The sequence below is a fragment of the Lygodium microphyllum genome, chromosome 29, assembly GCF_053477565.2.
Source record: "Lygodium microphyllum isolate KBCC chromosome 29, Lygodium_microphyllum_v1.1.10, whole genome shotgun sequence".
Lineage (NCBI taxonomy): Eukaryota > Viridiplantae > Streptophyta > Polypodiopsida > Schizaeales > Lygodiaceae > Lygodium > Lygodium microphyllum.
In genome coordinates, this window is record NC_141163.1 from 106894643 (window position 1) to 106913511 (window position 18869).

The following is an 18869-nucleotide window of genomic DNA, read 5'->3' on the forward strand; positions in this document are numbered from 1 at the left end:
AGATTTGTCACAAAAGCCCATCAACTCTTAAGATTTAATGTGATGCCTGCAACAAATGCATTTTGTGCTTATATTGAAGAGATTGAGGATCACCATCACAATTAGCTAATGCCAATCTTGGGGGTGTGGCCAATTGGATGTCAATCCCCTATCAAAATGAGGCTCAAGATGCAACCAATGATTGTGCAATCCATCCATTTTAACTATGAACATTTCATATTATACGAAAATAATCCCTATTGCTCCACACACCTCTTCCAACAGTATGAGGATTGTCTAGTGCATTACAACCAAAAACTATAACAAAACCATTCTCAATGCCATATTATGTTGAGCAAAGCAACTACGACACCCCAAATGTCTGCCCCAAAATTTGTAGGTAACGTTTCATTCAAACTAATACTACAAGTGCATGCACCAAGCCCAATATTATATATGATTTGAAGGCACCCTCAAGATCGTGCCACCAATCAAGCAAATTAATGTTTGAGGATGTGGTGTTACAACCCTTCACTCTATCCCAAACGTAGCTTATATAGTGAAGTACATTATGCATTTCAAGTTCTGCTATGCCCGATAGTATGGCCTTTAGTTTGTGCATTTGTGAGCTATCAAGTGTGTTCATCGATACTCCTATACCCATGTCCAAGTTGGCCTAATTATTACAAAGAGTAATAGTCAATGAGTATTCATGAGCCAAAAGTCCAAAAAGTACGTTACTATATTGGCATAATCAAACCATCCACTAGCTCAAAAAGATGAACAAAGATTAGAGATGAGGATGCTAAAAAACACCCTATCATAAGACTGATTAGGGCCTTTGAAGGGATAGCCAAGATCTCGTGGTCATTACATAGCTCATACTCACCAATAGATCCATTTTGGGACAAGTACCACTTTGCTAGCAATTACTTAAAACATAGTACGAAGTACCACTTTGCTGTCAATTCCTTAAAACATAGTACAACTATAATAAGTTTCTATTGTAGTACAATTTCATTAGAAGAGGGATACAACTAATGATTCTTTAAGATTTTAGGTTCTTACACAAGACATCTTTAAGCTTGAGGCAAATTAGTGAGCAAAATGAAGCAAACAAAGTGGCAATCTACAATGATCAGCAACTAGATTACATGGTAAGAATGTGTGCATATCTTGTCACAACTCTCCTTGAATTTGAATGCATATCTTGAAGCAAGCACACCCGTCATGTTGACCCAAGTATGGAGAGTTCCCACTAGTATCCATTAACAGCAGTGTAAACCTTAAAAGCCCAAGGATACTAAATCAAGTACAACTCAAAAACATGTTAATCCAATGTAAGATTCCAACATGCTAATCCAATGTGCGATTCCAACTTGAGCTGCTTCCTAATGAAATTGTTGCTTGTGTTACCCAGGAGCGTTTGATATCTCCAAATAATAGGCCAGTGTAAAAGAATAATAAGCAAGTATGATCATCCTACACGAATCTCACACGAACCTCACTTCAGCTTAGTCCATGAGTAGACCAGACAAGATTACCGACAAACTTGGTGCATGCATTTTCATCCAATATTTACAAAAGAAATGTAACTTTCCCAGCAAACACTCTCTCCACTAGGCTAGTTTGGGTAGCACATACTTTGACCACTTTTAAACTTCAAACTGTATAGACCAATCCATTCAAGTAGTGTATAGGAAAGAAAAAACATTGACTTTTATCAACGTTTGGGTAGCACATACTTTGACCACTTAAACTTCAAACTGTACAGACCAATCCAATCAAGTAGCGTACAGGAAAGAAAAAACAACGGCTTGATTGTTGATACAAACTCTGATGTTCCCATGGTAATCAAGTGTTAGGAAATAACAAAAATGGTACAAAATTTTGAAAAAACTTAAGGCAACTCTATACTGATAGACTAATCTGGAGGCCCTACTGGGAAGCACCATCAACCCAGTGTCATATTGTTAGTTAGCTACATATGTACAAGGTACTTGTTCCACCACCAGCAACAAAATCTTTCATACTCTCAAGATGCCTTGCTTGCACATTTACTTCATTGATGCACATAATGTACAAGGACAGGTAACTTCATAGTAGTATTGGACTAAAAATGTCTTCAAGTTTTGTTCCAAGACTTCTGTTTGAATGCAATACTCTGAACAGGAGAGGTAGAAAGATTCTCCATGACAGCTTGGCTTCTTGTTGACAAAGCACATCTCACAACTGTACAGATCATTGCATTATTTGAAATTTACACACAATGGTGGATCAAGCTTGAAGTCTCACTTGCACACTGTCAGCAGCGAGTTTACCACATGTATAACTAGCCTTGTCGAATTCACCAAATCAGGGCTCAAGCTTGTCAGTAACAGTGCATGCAAATTAGTATAGAGAATTTCCAGAAAATGCCGCATGTGTGGAGCAAGAGTGGGGTCATTAGGATTCAAAGCCAAGCAAGCATCCCTGATCCACATCAGTTTCTTGCCTGTGTCATTTGACAGGTCACAGCCAAGCTGCTGCACTAGAGACAGAATCACTCCTTGGCTCAAAGGAACTGGATTGTTCATAAAGAGTGTTCCAGGGTCTACCTGCAATAACAATAAGAGAGTTTAAGCCAAAATCACACCAAATGATACTCAACAAAATAAATGTATTTATGACATGACTGGCTAACCTGATTACATAACCAAGAGACTACTCCAACATTCTCAAGTGAGAGTGCCTTGTTGAAAGCCTCCTCCAACTTCCGCTCCAATATTAATCTTGTTAATTCTTTAGTTGGATCCAAAGACTCTTCTACCCGTTGCACAGTCATAACCTGATCATTTTAACAAGCAGATACACATCAGTATAAATTGTGTACAAAAATTGAGCAAAAAAGTCAGGTAATTGTCCAGAACTTTTTGTTACACATCAGGACCACATTGAGCGAAAAAGTCACGATCAGCAACTTTTTTGTTTCACAACTGCATTCTTAAATCATGTTGCACCCAAGGGTATTGTCCAGAACAAGGATCAGGGAATAAGTTATAACATCCACAAGAAGAGTGGGTATTCTGTCAGATGGTGAATGTCTCCAATATTCTTTCCACCCTGAACCTTCATAAAACTAGTAAATACTAAAGAGTTTGTTCCTTTATCTCAAACTGAAGGCTAAAAAGGGCCAGCCTGTGATCAGCAGAAGCAGTTAGCAGTGGTCCATGAATTTGGACAGATATTGGTGCCAATTGTACAGCTAATGGCTGGGTGGAACAATAGGTGCTCTATAAACTTTGTCATAGTTACAATATTAACAGCCATATCAAGTAGCTCCTCTTTCCTCTTACCCATCTAACAGCTAGTCATGGCAAGTTGGCACTGTTCAGTGCTTTGGAATCAATATATCAAGTGTTGGCTCTCTCTCTCTCTCTCTCTCTCTCTCTCTCTCTCTCTCTCTCTCTCTCTCTCTGTGTGTTTACACCCGAGGCTGTGTGTGTGTGTGTGTGTGTGTGTGTGAGGAAAAGAGGAGCTTTTTTATGTGACACAAAGAGAGACGGAGAGAGAAAATCAAGATGTACAGCAGAAAGAAGCACCATTGAGGTGGCCTTGGAGTGAATATGTCAATGCTGGCTCCTCTCACACAGATGCCCATTGGTCAATAAACATAGTTCAACCTAGTCCTTCCTAACGGCAAGCTTGCACTTTTAAAGCAATTGATAAAGTTCGTGTTGGGTCCACCACCTAGGTCTATATTTTCTAACCAGGTGATGTATTTCTTTTCCCAATTATGAGAGTGGTTTGTTCTTCAATACTTTACCTGCCACATTTCTAGCTTTCAGCTGACTCTAATACCTCTAAGTGACCTCTTTCACTGTCTTTATTCAAAAGCTTTGCATTCCTCGTCTCCTACATCACCCCAATTGTGACTTGGAGACTGTTACTTCCTTTAAAAGAGAGATTTTAAAGGACTGCTTTTACAACTACATAGTTTTGCATACACAAGCAAAATAATGCTCATGAGTATACACTACAACCACGGACATTTCTCTATATTTCTCCTTTGGAGGATGCTCAACTGCATATAGGTACACCTTAGTGGCACACCAAATATCTTCTCTTGTACAATAAAGCATAGCTGTAGATGTATTAAGCCCTTGTGAATTTATGGTGAAAATCCAGGCTCGAACCTTGTGCCTACTGACTAGGACATTCCCAACTTCCTTGCCCCATCTCTGAGGAAACAGCAGGGAATGTGTTCCAAAATGCCACTTCCTATTAGGAGTGTCTACAAGTTGATTGATAACCCTAGCCTTTGCAATGGGGGACATTGGTAGAAGAAGTTGTTGTGGATGGTTGTTAGTGGGTTACCTAGGATAGATCTTGGTTGAGAACATTGAATTTCCCCTTGAAAATGACTTTTGGTATCACCAAGGGTAGAGATTTTAATGATTTAATCTTCCAACCTAAGGTTTGTGATTCAAGACTTTTGAGGTTGGGCACCATTTAATGTTATTTTAAATGAGGGAAGGGCCAAAGAGCTAGGCAGCTCGTTTTTGCATGTGGAGGCCCAATGAAAATGGAAATTTTCCAAATATCATGTTTAGATCAGTTTTGGGTTGCATGCAAATGTATATTTCATGTTGGGCTATTTTTCTCCCATTATGACTATTTGGGACAAGGGCAGATCTAAGGGTGGATAATTGAGTGATAGGCTGAAAAAGAGCAGCCAAACCATCAGGAACAGCAAAGAGGCCTAATCTACAGCACTACCTAGGGCTGGAACAGCAAGGCAAGTGTTATGCAAGCATTTTTGTCGCGAAAAAGTCCAAGAATTTTCTCTAAGTCTTCTCTCTCAGCAGATCTGATATTTCTCAGCCCTAATTTGCTGGTACAGCTGTGAATTTCTGCAAAAATTAGGGTTCCTCAACTGTCCTAAGAAGTATGCCATCAAATCCCAGCCATGCAACAACAGAATTTGCTGGAAATCAAAGAATGTAAAACAGATCTGAGAAGTATTGCTCATCTAAAGCCAAGATGACTGACATGCAAGTTTAGAAGACCCAATTCATGCTCACATCAAGATGCAAATTTGGGAATTTTGATGTTAGTCATTGTTTTAGGGCTAGAAATGTAGAATTTCCTCTCTCGTCAGCACATCCTTCCACCTGTCAAATTCTCAGCCATTTACAACAGATTAGAGGTGGACAATAGTGCATTTGCTATCAAAACCCTTTTTTTTTTTTGCAAAATTAGGATTTCTCAACCACCTCACAGAACATGCCCATTCACTAGAGTTCTAAACATCGCAGCAGCTGCTGGAATTTAAGTAATTACAGCAAATCCGATAGAGATTGTACATCCCCATTGAAGTTGACCCACATGCAAATGTTCTTGATGCAATTTGGGCTGAATGTGGTCAGATTCAATTGGCAAATTAGATCTTGATGCTACTGGTCACTAGTAGCAACCCAAATTGTTGGAATTTGTAGAGAGATCAGGTTATATCTTCATGTACTACGAATTCATACAACTTAAAGAAAAACCGCAAGTGGCACCAGTTTTGTCGGATACCGGCTGTCCAAGTTTGACGTAGTAATGTCTTATTTCAGATGCCACCCTATCCAAGAAGGAAGGCAGGTTTTACCTGCCCTCTTCTCTCTCAACCCTCTCATCTCTCATCTCTGCCTTCTTCCAGCTGTCACTTCTCTCCTATCTCTGTCCTCTTCTATCTTTCCCCTTCAGCCAAATCCTAATCAGCCTGTTTCAACTTAACCCTCTAGTGACATGGCATCATTTTTCCATCCGGCACATTGTGCTAGCAATCAAGGAAGGAGGCCAAATGATTGGTTGTCTCTTTTCTCCTATCTCTATCCTCTTCTATCTTTCCCTTTCAGCCAGCTCCTACTCAACCTATTTCAACTTTGAACTCTGGTGACATGGCATCATTTTTCCATCCTGCACATCGTGCTAGCAATCAAGGAGGGAGGTCAAATAATTGGTCATGTTGGGGCGAGATAAATGCTAATCGCCTGTCAAGTGGCAAAGGAGCTCACCCATTAACATGCAAGCTTAGCCCTACAAGCAAACTAGTAAAGCAAGCAAGGTACACCAAGTATTTATATTTTAATTAATCTTTCCAAGTCTCTAAAATTAACTTTTTGTTTATGGTTTCTTGGTATCTATAATTAGGGGCAATCACATTTTCACGAGGCACAATCTAGGTGCAGTTTTGCCCAAATGTAAACTTAGAGAAGTAAGGGGAGCATTGTGACCATGTGGTAGGTGGAACAAGCTTCTTGCATCTAGACCACAATGTGTCACAATTGAACCCATAGCTTTTGTGACACCACCTACAGCTAAGGTGTCTAAAGCAAGATTAGTATTAGAAGTGCATTTGCCACTCCACTTGGGGCCTTTGCAACAACCATTCCATCAACCATACCTAGTGCTTCAAGCAAAATGATTACACTTGATACTAGTTGGGATCCAAAGGAGAAGGAAGAGGCGAATGCAACAATGGCTCATTTATTTCTTTCAGGATAACATTCATTTGCTAGGTTAGAGCATTTCAAATTGATGTATAAGAAGATTATTGAGTATGGTCCTTCCTATGTACATCTCTCATTGGATAAAGTGTACACCACTTTGCTTGGCAAGAAGAAGCACCTTGTTGAGCAAGCAACATTGATTAGAAAGAGCCAATGGGCTAAAAAAAGGGATCACTTTGATTGTTAACGGTTGGAGTGACACACACAAGTGACACATCACGTCATGGTTGCTTTATCCTAAGCAAGGAGCTCAAATGGTGACCTTTGTCTTGAATCAGAGTTCACCAATTCCTTCATCATTAATTCTCTCTAAGATTAAAGATGCCTTTGAAATACTTTGACACAAGATTTGCCTTTCACTTCTTGACACTAGGCCAATTAAGGAAATTTCATGGTTCCTCCAAAAATTTATTCTATAACAGCAAGTCCACCTCATCAAATATTGCCAACACATCTCTATGTATTCTATGCATGGAAAAGACAAATAACTCAAACTATTGGGATTATATGAAGTGCATAGACACTACGGTATCCCAAATTGTGCATCTCTTGAGAGCCATAGATGCTCTACAACCTTGAATTGGCAAGGTAAATAAAGCCATGGATAGGTTGATTGAGAAGTTACAAGAGTTACCACATGATGATGAGGCATATAAGGAGATTCATCATTCAATCATGCAAATTCATGTAGCTCACCCATGCATGGAGTGGCTTTTATTGTGAATTCTTATTTCCAAGGCAGGGATCAAAAAAATGACATAGAGGTGATGGATGTTTAGAGGTCAATATCCTTTCACCTAGTGTTTGACCAACAAATAAGACAGAAAGATAGAGACCGACCTTTGGCTTACAAAACCTTTCGTTGCCCTTTTGGTTGTGCAAATGCACAAGAGAATTGTTGCACAATTGGGGAAGCTTTGTGGTAGAAGAACTATGGTTATGATGGCCCTAAGTTATGATAGTTGGCCATTTGTGGTTTGAGTCAAGCAATCAGCTCCTCTTGTTTCGAGCAACTATGGAGTACACATTCTCAAATTGCTTCAAAGAAAAGAAGCCAACATGGCGTAAAAGGACAAATGATTTAACATTTGTCGTTGCAAATTTATGGATGCTATACAAGAGAAGGATTGCAAAGGTTCCTTTCACAAAGTAGGAGATGCAACAAGAAGAGGAGAATTAGAATGATGCTTAGACAAACGTATCATATGTTGGTACTCATGACCATGAGGTTGAAACTTCAGAAGCAACTAGGCACTTTTTGACCATAATGATTTCTAGTGGTTCGACTTGTAGCCTTGTTATCAAGTTCTAACACTTGAGCCCTTCACCCATGCCGCCATTGATGATTACACTTGCAGTTGTCCTCTAGGCCTTTACATTTGTAGCCTTGTAGCATTCTTGGAATGTTGGTTGCAGCCTAGTTTACTATTTATGGCAAATGCATTTTACAACACGTAACTCAACATGTATTACCTCAGTACTGTTTTGAGTCTGGACTCTTTTGCCTAGAATCGTCAATACCATGTTTAATGGCATTCAAACTCACTCTATTTCAGGCTCTCCATGATTCTATTGGGAATTTGTTGAATGGTAATAAAGATTACGACCATGTCTTTAAAGTTAAAAGGTTCTATCCTGGTGTATTATGGGTTGTCTTTAGTAATGTATATGGACTGTGAGAGATAATGAAAACTTGCATTTTGTTATATTTGTAAATGCCGTTCCCATCTCCCTGTCTCTATTCCCTAGGTTTGGCATCCCTATCACAGTTATGTTTCAGCTGAATATCCCCGTCTCTTGTTCCCTATTAGGGGACCCAAAAAAATTATAATCATGGAGCCATGTGTTCCTTAAATTTACCCCCACTCTATGCTCAACAGGAGCAACTTCAAAATGCAGCATGTAGCTTTAGCAACAACTTATGCACAAACAGGTGCAGATTATTTTTCATTTCATACTGCTGTTAGTGTCACCACTGAGGTGGAAGATTTAACAGTGAAACTCAGAATGCAAGCTCCTAGGGTCAAAAGGGTATATCTGATACAACTCAACCATGCATAGTAGAATGTGATAATATAGTAAGCAATTATCCGATATGCTTCCGAGACTACATAAAAATGGCACCTACAAAATCCTGTCACATGACACACACACAAAACTAAACTCACTCAACTAGCAGACTTTAAAACAACTGAAAATCCTGCTATTCATCATATTGCCTCCCTTTTCTCTCCATCTTTTTCTCTTTCCCTCCCTTCTGTGTTGCTCCTCTAGATAAAATAGACACTGCATCTAGGACTGTTCTTATCATATACCTTGTCAGGAAGACTGCCATTTGAAGGTTTATAGGTCCCACGGGCAGCACCCGTATTTTCAACAAGTGCAAGCAGCTTCCTTTGCCCATCTGCCAAATCTCCCTTTAAGGATGCAGCCAGAGAAGATGCTGATGCCAATGCCTCCTGCCAGATCAATTCAATTGTGAATTTAGGCTTTATTATTGAAAGATGATCTTGGGACCAAATAGACCACAGTGGCAACATTTGGGCATTTGAACATGCCTGGAGTGTTGAGGTGAGAGAGCTATGAGAAGCAGCTAACTGCTGCTGTGCATGAGTGTGATGCTCAGACATGCCCTTCTGAAATGCTGCATCCACTTGCCCAAACATAGCTTGGCATGCCCTCTCAAAGGCAGGAATCACTGATGCCTCAAGACAAGACCGCAGTGCTTCCTGTACATCCAAACGGCACACTTATTTAGCTTAAAAGCAAACTGATACAGGGACTGACTATAAAACATTGAGCAATTCCAAATGTGGCATAACAATTATATTAAACCAATATTTTGCATTAAAAATAAATCAGAAAATTCAAAAAATATCCCCTAAATCTACACACCTGCAAAGTCTGTTTACCAGTAGTTTGGAATTGAGCCTGCAACTGCCTGGACAATGAGGCCTCTATTTTAGCACCAACACTTTTTTCAAGTTGGGCAACACCTTTCTCACCAATACCCCTCTGTCAATTGAACATAATAATCACTTAGTAAAACTTTAAGAATTTTCTTTAGAGAATAAAAGACCAGAATGGGAAAACGGCTTATTTGAACACAGATTTACCTGAAAAGCATCATTTACAGCTGTAGAGATACCCTTTTCTAGGTTTGGCGCCACCAAACGAGCAACAGAAGGGCCTATAGAAGCCAACTCTTTCTTCAAAGCTCGCTCCAAAGCTGCAGGTAGATCTTTATTTACTGAATTTGAAATTAATGCAGTTAACTGTTGTAAACGATCTCTTTCCAGCTTCTCCCGCCTTGCACTATCTTCTTGTATGCGAGCCCACATTGCATCCACATGAGCTTTAAGTACCTTTTCCATCCTCTGTCCAAGTGCGGCTTCCATTCGCTTCACTTCCTTCATGATAGGGACAGCAACAATCCCTGCCATCTGCTTCTGAAGGTCCCTCTGCATTATTACTAACTGCATTGAACAAAAAGTCCATGAACAGGTGCATAACTAGACCAAATCAGGGAAAATCAGCAGTGAACTGACACAAATCTGATATTCATGCAAGAGTATTAAAATCAGTAAGCCTTCAAACTTGCAGATAACAAAAGCAGAGAATTGGGTAAAAGCAGACCTGGTTCAAGTTCTCCTGCATTGCAATTATCTGTGCAGACAAGAATGATGATGGTACAGAACTACCAGTGACAACTGTTGCATCTTGATCCACAATCACAGTGGATGCTGATGTACTTGGAATCTGTCCAGAAGATGATGGCATTGTCATAGGCACATTAGCATCTGTTTTATTTTTGTTTTTCTTCTTCCGGGCAATTACAGGTAATGCTGGTGAATCGTCGACTTTGGCAGAAACTTCTTTCAACTGTTCATGGGTTTCGTCTACCACAGCACTGAGTAACCGATCTTTTTCCTCAAAAGTTCCAAGTTCATCAGCAGGCTGAGCTTCTTCATTAATTAGCAGCTCAGAGTGTGATGGCTCTAAAACATCTCCCTCTTGCGCAGGATCACTGAGAGAAGACTCCAGGATTGTACTGGTCTGGATATTGTCATTAATATCAGAAACGAGTGTACTGCTTTTTGCTGTAGATTCTCTCTCTATTCCATGTTCTTTTGAATGAATAATTGTACTATCTGTCACCTCTTTTGTCTCAACTTTTAGGACTTCTAAGTCCCTTTTTTCCAAGAAATCTTCACTCTTTGCACTTGACTCCTTTAATAAACCACTTGACGTGGGTGAAGAAACTGCAAACCCACCATCTACTTCTGCTTTTGCCCTTGCTACCATTGACATAAGTTCTGAAGGTGTTATCAAATGCATTGAATTTACATTGTTTTGCTGGTCTAAAACAGTTGAACCTCGCATCTCATCTGACAACCTCCTAGGGGAAAGAGGAAAGGCCTCAGTAGCTGAAACATCTGGAAGAGGAAGAACTCTAGCATCATTCTTCCTGTCTCCAGATTGTTCATATGCGCGAAAATAATCTATCGGCTCTCTTGGAGACGAAACAAAATTTGCAAGTGCACTGTCAATTGGACTTCTAGGCCTCGTCCTAGCAAGAGGCGACCCCCTTGGACTTAATGGGACTCCAACCTGAGGTGTTGGAGCTATAATTTGAGAACTAGTGGGAATGGATTCCCTTGTCAAAATTTCCTTGATTTCTTTTTTTGGAGATGACATGACAGTTTTGGAATCAAGTGAAGATCCTGACTCCATATTATCTGAAGATGACTCACCTCGAGAACCTGGTAAGTCATCTGAGTTTCCAAAGAAAGGAGGTTTACTAACTCCGATTGGTTTGTCAGTCAACGACACACCCGAAATAGGTCCAGGAGATTTTGCTCTTAATATGGCACTTACCTCCAATGCAGTGCTAGAAGATTCAGCACTACTTGTGATTGTTCCATGTGAGGCTTGAGACCCATACATTGAATCTCTTTCCACTGTGAATGCTTCTCCTCCAGGAGGAGGAAGACACTGCGAAAGATCAAGGGAATGCTGTTGTATGGCCTGGGTTTGGACACAATACACTTGAACTACACCCTCACCATCAAACACATTTTCACTTGTGGCAGTTAGACTAAGAATTGGCATTGCTACTGAAAATTCTGCAAGATAGTCCATGCGGGTAGCTGAAGGACTTAATCCAAAATTTACATGCACTACATAAATGGCATTTTTCTGTGCGTTCGCGAGTAAAATCACACATGCTTTGGGCACCACAAGAACTTGATTGAAAAATGACTCTTCAAGCCTCCCTCCAGCTGAACTTTTCAGCTCAAGGGTCTGGATGCACTTCCACTTCACTGGACCTGACTGAGGCAACCAACCATCTGCAGTACTGGGAACCCACAACTTCAACTCCCGATTCAAAGGTCCCTGTCAAACAACCAGCAGTTACCTTTATTTAGAGCTCCTCACTAAAAGCAAACAGTAGCAGAGTCCAAAGAATAAAACCTAGAAGCCCAGAAAACAGAAAATATTACAGTACCGCAGAAAGAAGAACAATATGATCAGGACGATGAGGTGGTGAAAGAAAAGCAACAGCACCAACTTGCTGTCCATCATGTGGTGTGAGAGTTGAAACTGGAAGCATATTTTGTTCTGCCCAAATCCGAACCTAACCAAAGAAAGGCAGAATTCAGGGCATATATTCATTTATTTCCTAACCTCTGTTTGAACAAGAAGGACACAAGGCAAAAGGGGAAAAAAATTCCATGAAAGAGTCAAATGCAAAACTAGACCATAATGTTAGAGCAAAACCAACCATTCCATCTTTAGATGCCGAAGCCAACCTAGCCCCTTGACAGGTAGAAAGATCTGTGACTTCAGCCTCATGCCCAGCCACAGGAATGACACCTTCTATGGGATTATCAACAGAACAAGGCACTGGCTCTTCTACACTGAAGCCATTTGGAGCAAACTTTTGCCTGACTTTTTTAATGTCTACAGTCAGCACATACTTTCCAATTCCAACAACCAGAATATCCTGCAAGAAAAATAATACTATCAGCAAATCACAAGCCAAGCACTAGACAGCATTGTTTTAAACCTTGAGTAAAAACCAACTATATACCTGCGTATGAGAATGCCAACAGACTCGAGGAAATATAGAATCCCAATCACCAGAAAACTGAATCGCCAGTAGGACTTGATCTGTTATTTGCAGCTTGTTGTCATCCCCAGCAGGCCCTTCAACTATTCTTCGTACAAAGACCCGTCCATCTGAGCTTGCACTGTAAAAGAAGACATGTGCCAAAAATACTTACAAAAAAAAAACATGTGCCCAACAAATCCTCTATCCAGATTTTAGCAATCTATCATCCCAGTGAAATTGAAAAGTAAAGCTCGGAATACAAGTTTAAAGACCTATTCAAATGATATGCAAATCAATTCAAAATGGCTGTAAGAAATGCGAAGTCAACAGCTGATGCAAACCTTGCTAAAAGGTGCACATCCTCAGCGAAAAATGACATGTCTGTCACCCTCTGCATGACAACACCACCGTTAGGAAGAAGTTTATAGACATTACTAACTGCAAAGGATAACATGTGTGCTAACTATCTGTACAACAGCAATAGCATTAGGAAGGATCTTTTAAACACAATGATTGCAAACTATGCATCACAAGTAAAATTACACATGCTAGTATCACTGCTTAATAGCAGAGATTTTAAATTCAGGATGGTTTACACCCGAAGATAAGATTATGTGCCATAACTGCAATCAAACCAGTACCTATGCATGTCTACTTTACATATTTAACGATTGATATTCTTGCACTGTACCTCAATAAAATCAGGAATTACCTGTGAATGGCCTCGGAGCAAATTTCGCAAAGCTGTGTTTATGTGTAGTATCCGTATGTGACGGTTGGGGCGTAGTCCATAACATATATAGCTTTTATTCACAGCTATTTGCCTTCCCACAACCAATGCAGGATCTGAACTGTACATTGTGATGGGAGAGACCTCCAACTGGGGTTGCACCTCCCCTGGTAATCGGATGTCTATATCATACACCACATGCTCACCCCTAAGGTGACGGCCCCCTGGAAGCTTATTGGTATTGAGTCTCCCAGATCCAGATGTTGGAGCGAGGCTTACTGGAGGGGCCGAAGGTACAGCAGGGGCAACAGCAGCTGGTGGTTGTGATATCTCAGAATTTGTTTCAGAAGTGTGCAAAGCTGCTGGAGGAAGTTCTAAAGATGTCGGAACAGCTATGTTACCCGAAGAGTGTGTAGTCAGAAGGGCCATTAGGCGTGCACTGTCAAGAGAAGGACTCGATGGGCTTGAAAGATTAGACTGTGGTAAACTTGGCTGAGGTGTTGCAGATAAGGGCACAGTTGGGGGTGCTGAAGGTGTTGGCTGAGAAAAATTAGACTGACCAAAATTATGAGGATATGGAGGCCGTGTTCCCTGATCCTGAGGGTAAGGTGAATACTGGTGATACGAGTTCCCTTGAGAAGTGAATGGAAATGGTGTAGCTAGATTAGAAAAAGGACCTGTTGCTGCTGGATATGAAGATGGTGGAGGAAAATTGTGAAAAGGATGGCTTGGGGGTGGTGGATAAGAAGCAGGTGATGGGGTGTACCCAGACTGAGGTGAATTTTTGAAAAAATTGTTGATATCAAAAGTTCCAGGAGGTGGTCCCGAACCCATGGATATATATGTCTGTCACAGCGTTGTCTCTACCACTCTACAATGTGTCCACAAGGTGAAATACCAGTCAGTCCAATTATGAAGTATGACTTTAGTCCAAATGTTTCAAGAATCTAGGAGAATCAGTTATGACAAGACTTACTGCTTTCAATGACTTAAGACAGACAGCAAATGCAGCAGAATTTTTAACACATTGATATTTTCCAGCAAAGCATTTTAGAAATCCAAGCTCTGAGAGTATAGCCCATTTCTGCATCAGAAACCAAGGACATCTATGATGACACTAATTCTAAAAGCCAACTAAGCCTACCACAATTATCAAGATAAGAAAAGGAAAACTTTGTCTATACTGATTCCACACAAATCCAACTGCAAAGACCCTCAATAAAGTATAACATTCATGTACAGCTGCAACAACACAAATGTGTCTATCATCAATACTAGCAATGTCACAATGCGATAGAAAAAGAATTTGTATCCTTTTGATTAATTTGCATATTCAATTATTTATTAAATTTATTTCCTTTGTAATTACCAAATATCTAGAAAAGTACATTAGAGTTGGCCACTGATGTTGAGTGGTCATAGGTTATGGTAAACCCATGTAGTGGGTTAGAAAAAAGATAGTACGCATTTCCACCTATACTAACTAATTGGGCACATATAACCAAAACTCAAGTATAACAAAATGAAACTCACACACAGAAAGGATTAATGCCTTGAAGTGTGGGCTAGATTCACCAGAACAAACAGTTACAATCAGCAAAATGACATAACCAAGAAATGATGTGCATGTGTAAGCTACAAGTTTAAAATGCATGTATATTTGCATAGAAAGCTCATCTAAACATTCCAACATTGTTTTTGTAACGCACTAACAAAGATTGTACACTTGTAGTGGAGGGTCCCTAAATTTAAGGGGTGGAAAATTTTAATGTCTATGTTTCACTTTCAAATTATATACAACCCTGGGAAACATAATGGAGTTGTTGGTGCACTTTCTAGAGTACCTCGTATTGTGACTGTTACAGTGGCTCATTGTGAAAATTTCTCAAGCAATGAGTAATACTTATGACCAAGATTCTGATTTTGCACTAGTTTGGAAAAATATACAAGGAGGTTCTCATCCAGATGCAGGACACAGAGGAAGGGCCACCACTTTAGGCGCAATTGAACACTTCTTTTATTGGCCAACACTACAAAAAGAGACACACAACTTCATCTAAGTTTGCCTAGCATATCAAAAAACCCAAGTATGAGAAGCAAAAGACTCTCGGATTGATGCAATCTCTTTCAATGCCTAATGTGTTAGCGGATTAATTAGTACATAAGTCAGTCTATGCATATCTCAGTGGATTGGACACATTTCATTCTAAATGTGATGTGGTAAACAAATTCTAGAGACTTCTTTTATAGCCACTTGTTACATTATTTGCTGACCAACATATATTGTTAGTGGCCCTAGTTGGTGGTTGACCTAACCATGATGTTGGGCCTCTTTATAAGCCAAGCACTCCCTCCTCCATATTGTATCACTTTGCATACTTCGATAGCAAGTTTGATGGAGAGAGGGAGCCGGTGGCAATGCCCTCACATCCAACAACTCATAATTGTCTTTGTACTATCTCATGTCTTGGTTTATCGATTCCATTTTCCAAGCATCTCTTTTCTTTTGAGTTCTTTGTGTAATGTTCTTATGGTAACCCAAAACGTTTCGTTCTATTTCATGTTTCAAGGTTTTGAGGTTTTGTTTTACATTTTGTTTCGTTACCTACCTTGAGGTTCCAAGGTTTCAAAAGATACTATTTATAATAATTAGAATTATTATATATTTATAATATTAGAGGGAAAAAATAGATCCATATATAGTATTATTAGAGCAACTTGCAAGAAACATATCCATAAAATGAAAATGTCCATTCCACCTAGGTCCTAGAGTGAAAAGTCAAAAGCCTAAAATCAAAACATCCATTTTACCTACTAATTTAGAAATTAGCATTCATGACTCTCAAATCAAAATGTAGAGGCTACAACATACGTATAATACATAATGTAAAGTGTGAGCAAAAACTGATGCTAACGAGTGAAAACCTTGTGAGGGGGCATTTTCATTTGAGTTGAGAGACCCAAGGTAGAGGGAAAGGTGGATGAATACGTGGAACAGGTGGAGGACGAAGAGGAAGAGATTAGGTGGAGATGGAGAAGGATGAGATGGAGTAGGAGAAGATATATAAAAGTGGAGAAGGTGACGAGATGTGCACGAGGAAGACAAAGAAAAAATGTGGGTTGTAATAGAAAAATAGCATGCATGTTCTTTTAATAAAAGACTCTTTAAAAAACTTTCTATTTCGTGACCTTGTTTCGCAAAATGAAACAAAGTATGAAAAGATGAAGGACGTGATTGTGAACGCAAGGAGGGTGAAAACAATATTAATTGTAAAAAGAAAACAATCCCCGTGTTTTTTTTAAATAAAGAAAAACCTTTTTTTTAATCTTGTTTCGCAAAAGAAAAATCCTTTCGCAACCCTGTTTGGCGAAACAAAATGAAATGTTTTATATGTTTCGAGGATTTGCATTTCGCCGGACAAAACGTGTTTTTTGGTTACTATGAATGTTCTTTTGCAGTGTTTCTCTTTTCTCTTCTCTCGTGTCATAGTCTATTACATCAGTCTTCCTACACTTCCATCATTGCATCCACTTCAGATATGGTATTAGATTTTAGGATCTGGGTCTGACATGGTTTCTCAAACGTCTGAATTCAGGAACTTGGTGCTGCTTTCCAATGTTGCAGGTCCGTCATCTTCATCTCTTGTTGCTAATTGGACCGGTTGTGACTATTCCAACCTGTCTTCTGCCTGGGCAACCTCCCCCTTAGCCAAAACCGCCTGTTTACTTCCATTTCAGCCTGCATCCACTTCTGAGATAGTATTAGATTTTAGGATCGGGATCTCACATGGTTTCAGACATCAGAATTCAAGAACTTGGTGCTGTTTTCTGATGTTGCAGGTCTGTCATCTTCATCTCTTGTTGCTGATTTGACCTGTTTCTACTGTTGCAACTTGTTTTCTGCCCGGGTGACCTCCTACTGAACCAAAACAGCATGTTTACTGCTATTTCAGCCTGCAATCTGCATTTTCAGCTCCTGTGACTATTGTAGGGCAGATTGTTCTGTTATTGACCCTGCAGCATTTTTGTTTTGCCAACAACCATCTATGTTTTCGGTCTGCCCTCTTTCTGCTCATCAGCAAACCTGCAGTTTCAGATTCCTCTGTGCAGAACTGGACATCTGTTTTGTGGTTTGCAAACTATGGTTCTTTTCTTGTTTTAGCTGTGTTTTGATCTGTTCTCTATTGATTTCTCTCTATGCAGCACCTGTGTTGTTTTCTGATCAGCTTTTCTGTGATTCACTGGTCAGCTTTCAGGAGGATTCTTGTGTATTCAGCATATTCTTTTCACTACACTCTAGTTACTGTTGATCCTTTCTCCAAGAGCTTTGTTTGCTACTTCAACTCTTGACACTCTTGTAAGTCTGTATTCTTTGCACATCTCTATCTCTCAAGATCCCTTGCCTCCATTCATTTTCCTTGCAAGTTGCATCTACCTCCTCATAGCCGGAGACCAGCATGCTGACATTGTTTACTCATCTACAAGTGTTATGTTGGAGACTTGTACTGTTCAGATTCGGGTTACAGTGGGGATGCTCTCTCTTTTTACTTCAAATGTTCTAGCTTCAAACAAGGGTGACATACAACAAAGAAGAAGTTGCCGCGCTATTATTGTGGCAAGAAGGGACATCTCCAAGAGGACTAAAAACATTAACTGCTAGCAGCTTTCTAGGAGGAGAAGTGAACAAAGACGAAGGGTGGCAACTCTATCAATGAGTCCTCGTCAGCTATAGGTCCAAGTTCAAGCTCCTGCCATGCAGCCCAACAATGGTTGTAGAGCATTCCCTTAAAATTGCTAGTACAAGTGATGGAGGTCATCCCTCACAACTGTCCAATGCCAAAGAGGGAGTGTGAGAGGGTGGTGAGGTGGGGCAATCATGCCTGATCTATACTTCTATATAGGTGCACAAGATCAAGAGAGGAGCTTCCTTGGCACATGAATTGAAGTCTGACAATTTGAAATCCTAGAGCTGGGATCAACATCCACGTCATGATGAGTTGTTTAACAAAGAGCGAGATTGGCTCCTAGTCCAAGTTCACATGAGGGAATACTATGGTAGTCTCGAGGAATCCACAGCCATTATGTGCTTCAGCATTGGTGACAGGATGTTTACATGTGCTACATCACACGCATTGTTAACACACGTAGCAACCTCCTACGATTCCTTTCTATTTTCAAGAGCTTGTATGATTGACATCAACATTAGGTTCTCTCCAAGACATCTTGGTGGTGGTTAGTGCATCCACTACTTGGGTATCCATGGTCTTATTTGTATGTCATTGTTGTATGTATTTTGATGACTCATTCTCATTCTATATTGTATTGTACCAAATCACCCATAATCTAAGAGAGAATGTTACCAAATCTATCAGTTCATGAGTGAGTCTATGCACGTCCCAATGGGCTGGACATATTTCTTTTTAGATGTGATGTGGACGCCTCATTTTAAGCATCTCTTTCATGACTCCTAGTACATTATTTATTCGCTAACCTGTATTTCTGGTGGCCT

At 39.9% G+C, this 18869-nt stretch overlaps 1 protein-coding gene across 2 annotated transcripts in view; it reads right to left on the minus strand.

Moving 5' to 3' along the window:
• Window positions 1-1777: 1777 nt before the first annotated feature.
• Window positions 1778-18869, minus strand: part of LOC148010993 (enhancer of mRNA-decapping protein 4-like) — a 28821-nt gene continuing 11729 nt past the window's right edge. Inside the window, exons 2-14 of one of the 2 annotated variants that reach the window (XM_087671349.1) lie at window positions 14337-14444; window positions 13343-14231; window positions 12972-13021; window positions 12610-12769; window positions 12301-12522; window positions 12025-12153; window positions 10152-11912; window positions 9632-9991; window positions 9411-9530; window positions 9074-9244; window positions 8831-8974; window positions 2663-2806; window positions 1778-2576 (exon numbers count right to left, since the gene is read on the minus strand). In XM_087671349.1, the coding sequence (XP_087527475.1) occupies window positions 2271-2576; window positions 2663-2806; window positions 8831-8974; window positions 9074-9244; window positions 9411-9530; window positions 9632-9991; window positions 10152-11912; window positions 12025-12153; window positions 12301-12522; window positions 12610-12769; window positions 12972-13021; window positions 13343-14194 (4419 nt within the window). In that variant the 5' untranslated portion in view covers window positions 14195-14231; window positions 14337-14444 and the 3' untranslated portion in view covers window positions 1778-2270. The remainder of the gene's footprint in view (window positions 2577-2662; window positions 2807-8830; window positions 8975-9073; window positions 9245-9410; window positions 9531-9631; window positions 9992-10151; window positions 11913-12024; window positions 12154-12300; window positions 12523-12609; window positions 12770-12971; window positions 13022-13342; window positions 14232-14336; window positions 14445-18869) is intronic. The other variant, XM_087671348.1, reaches the window with a different exon arrangement.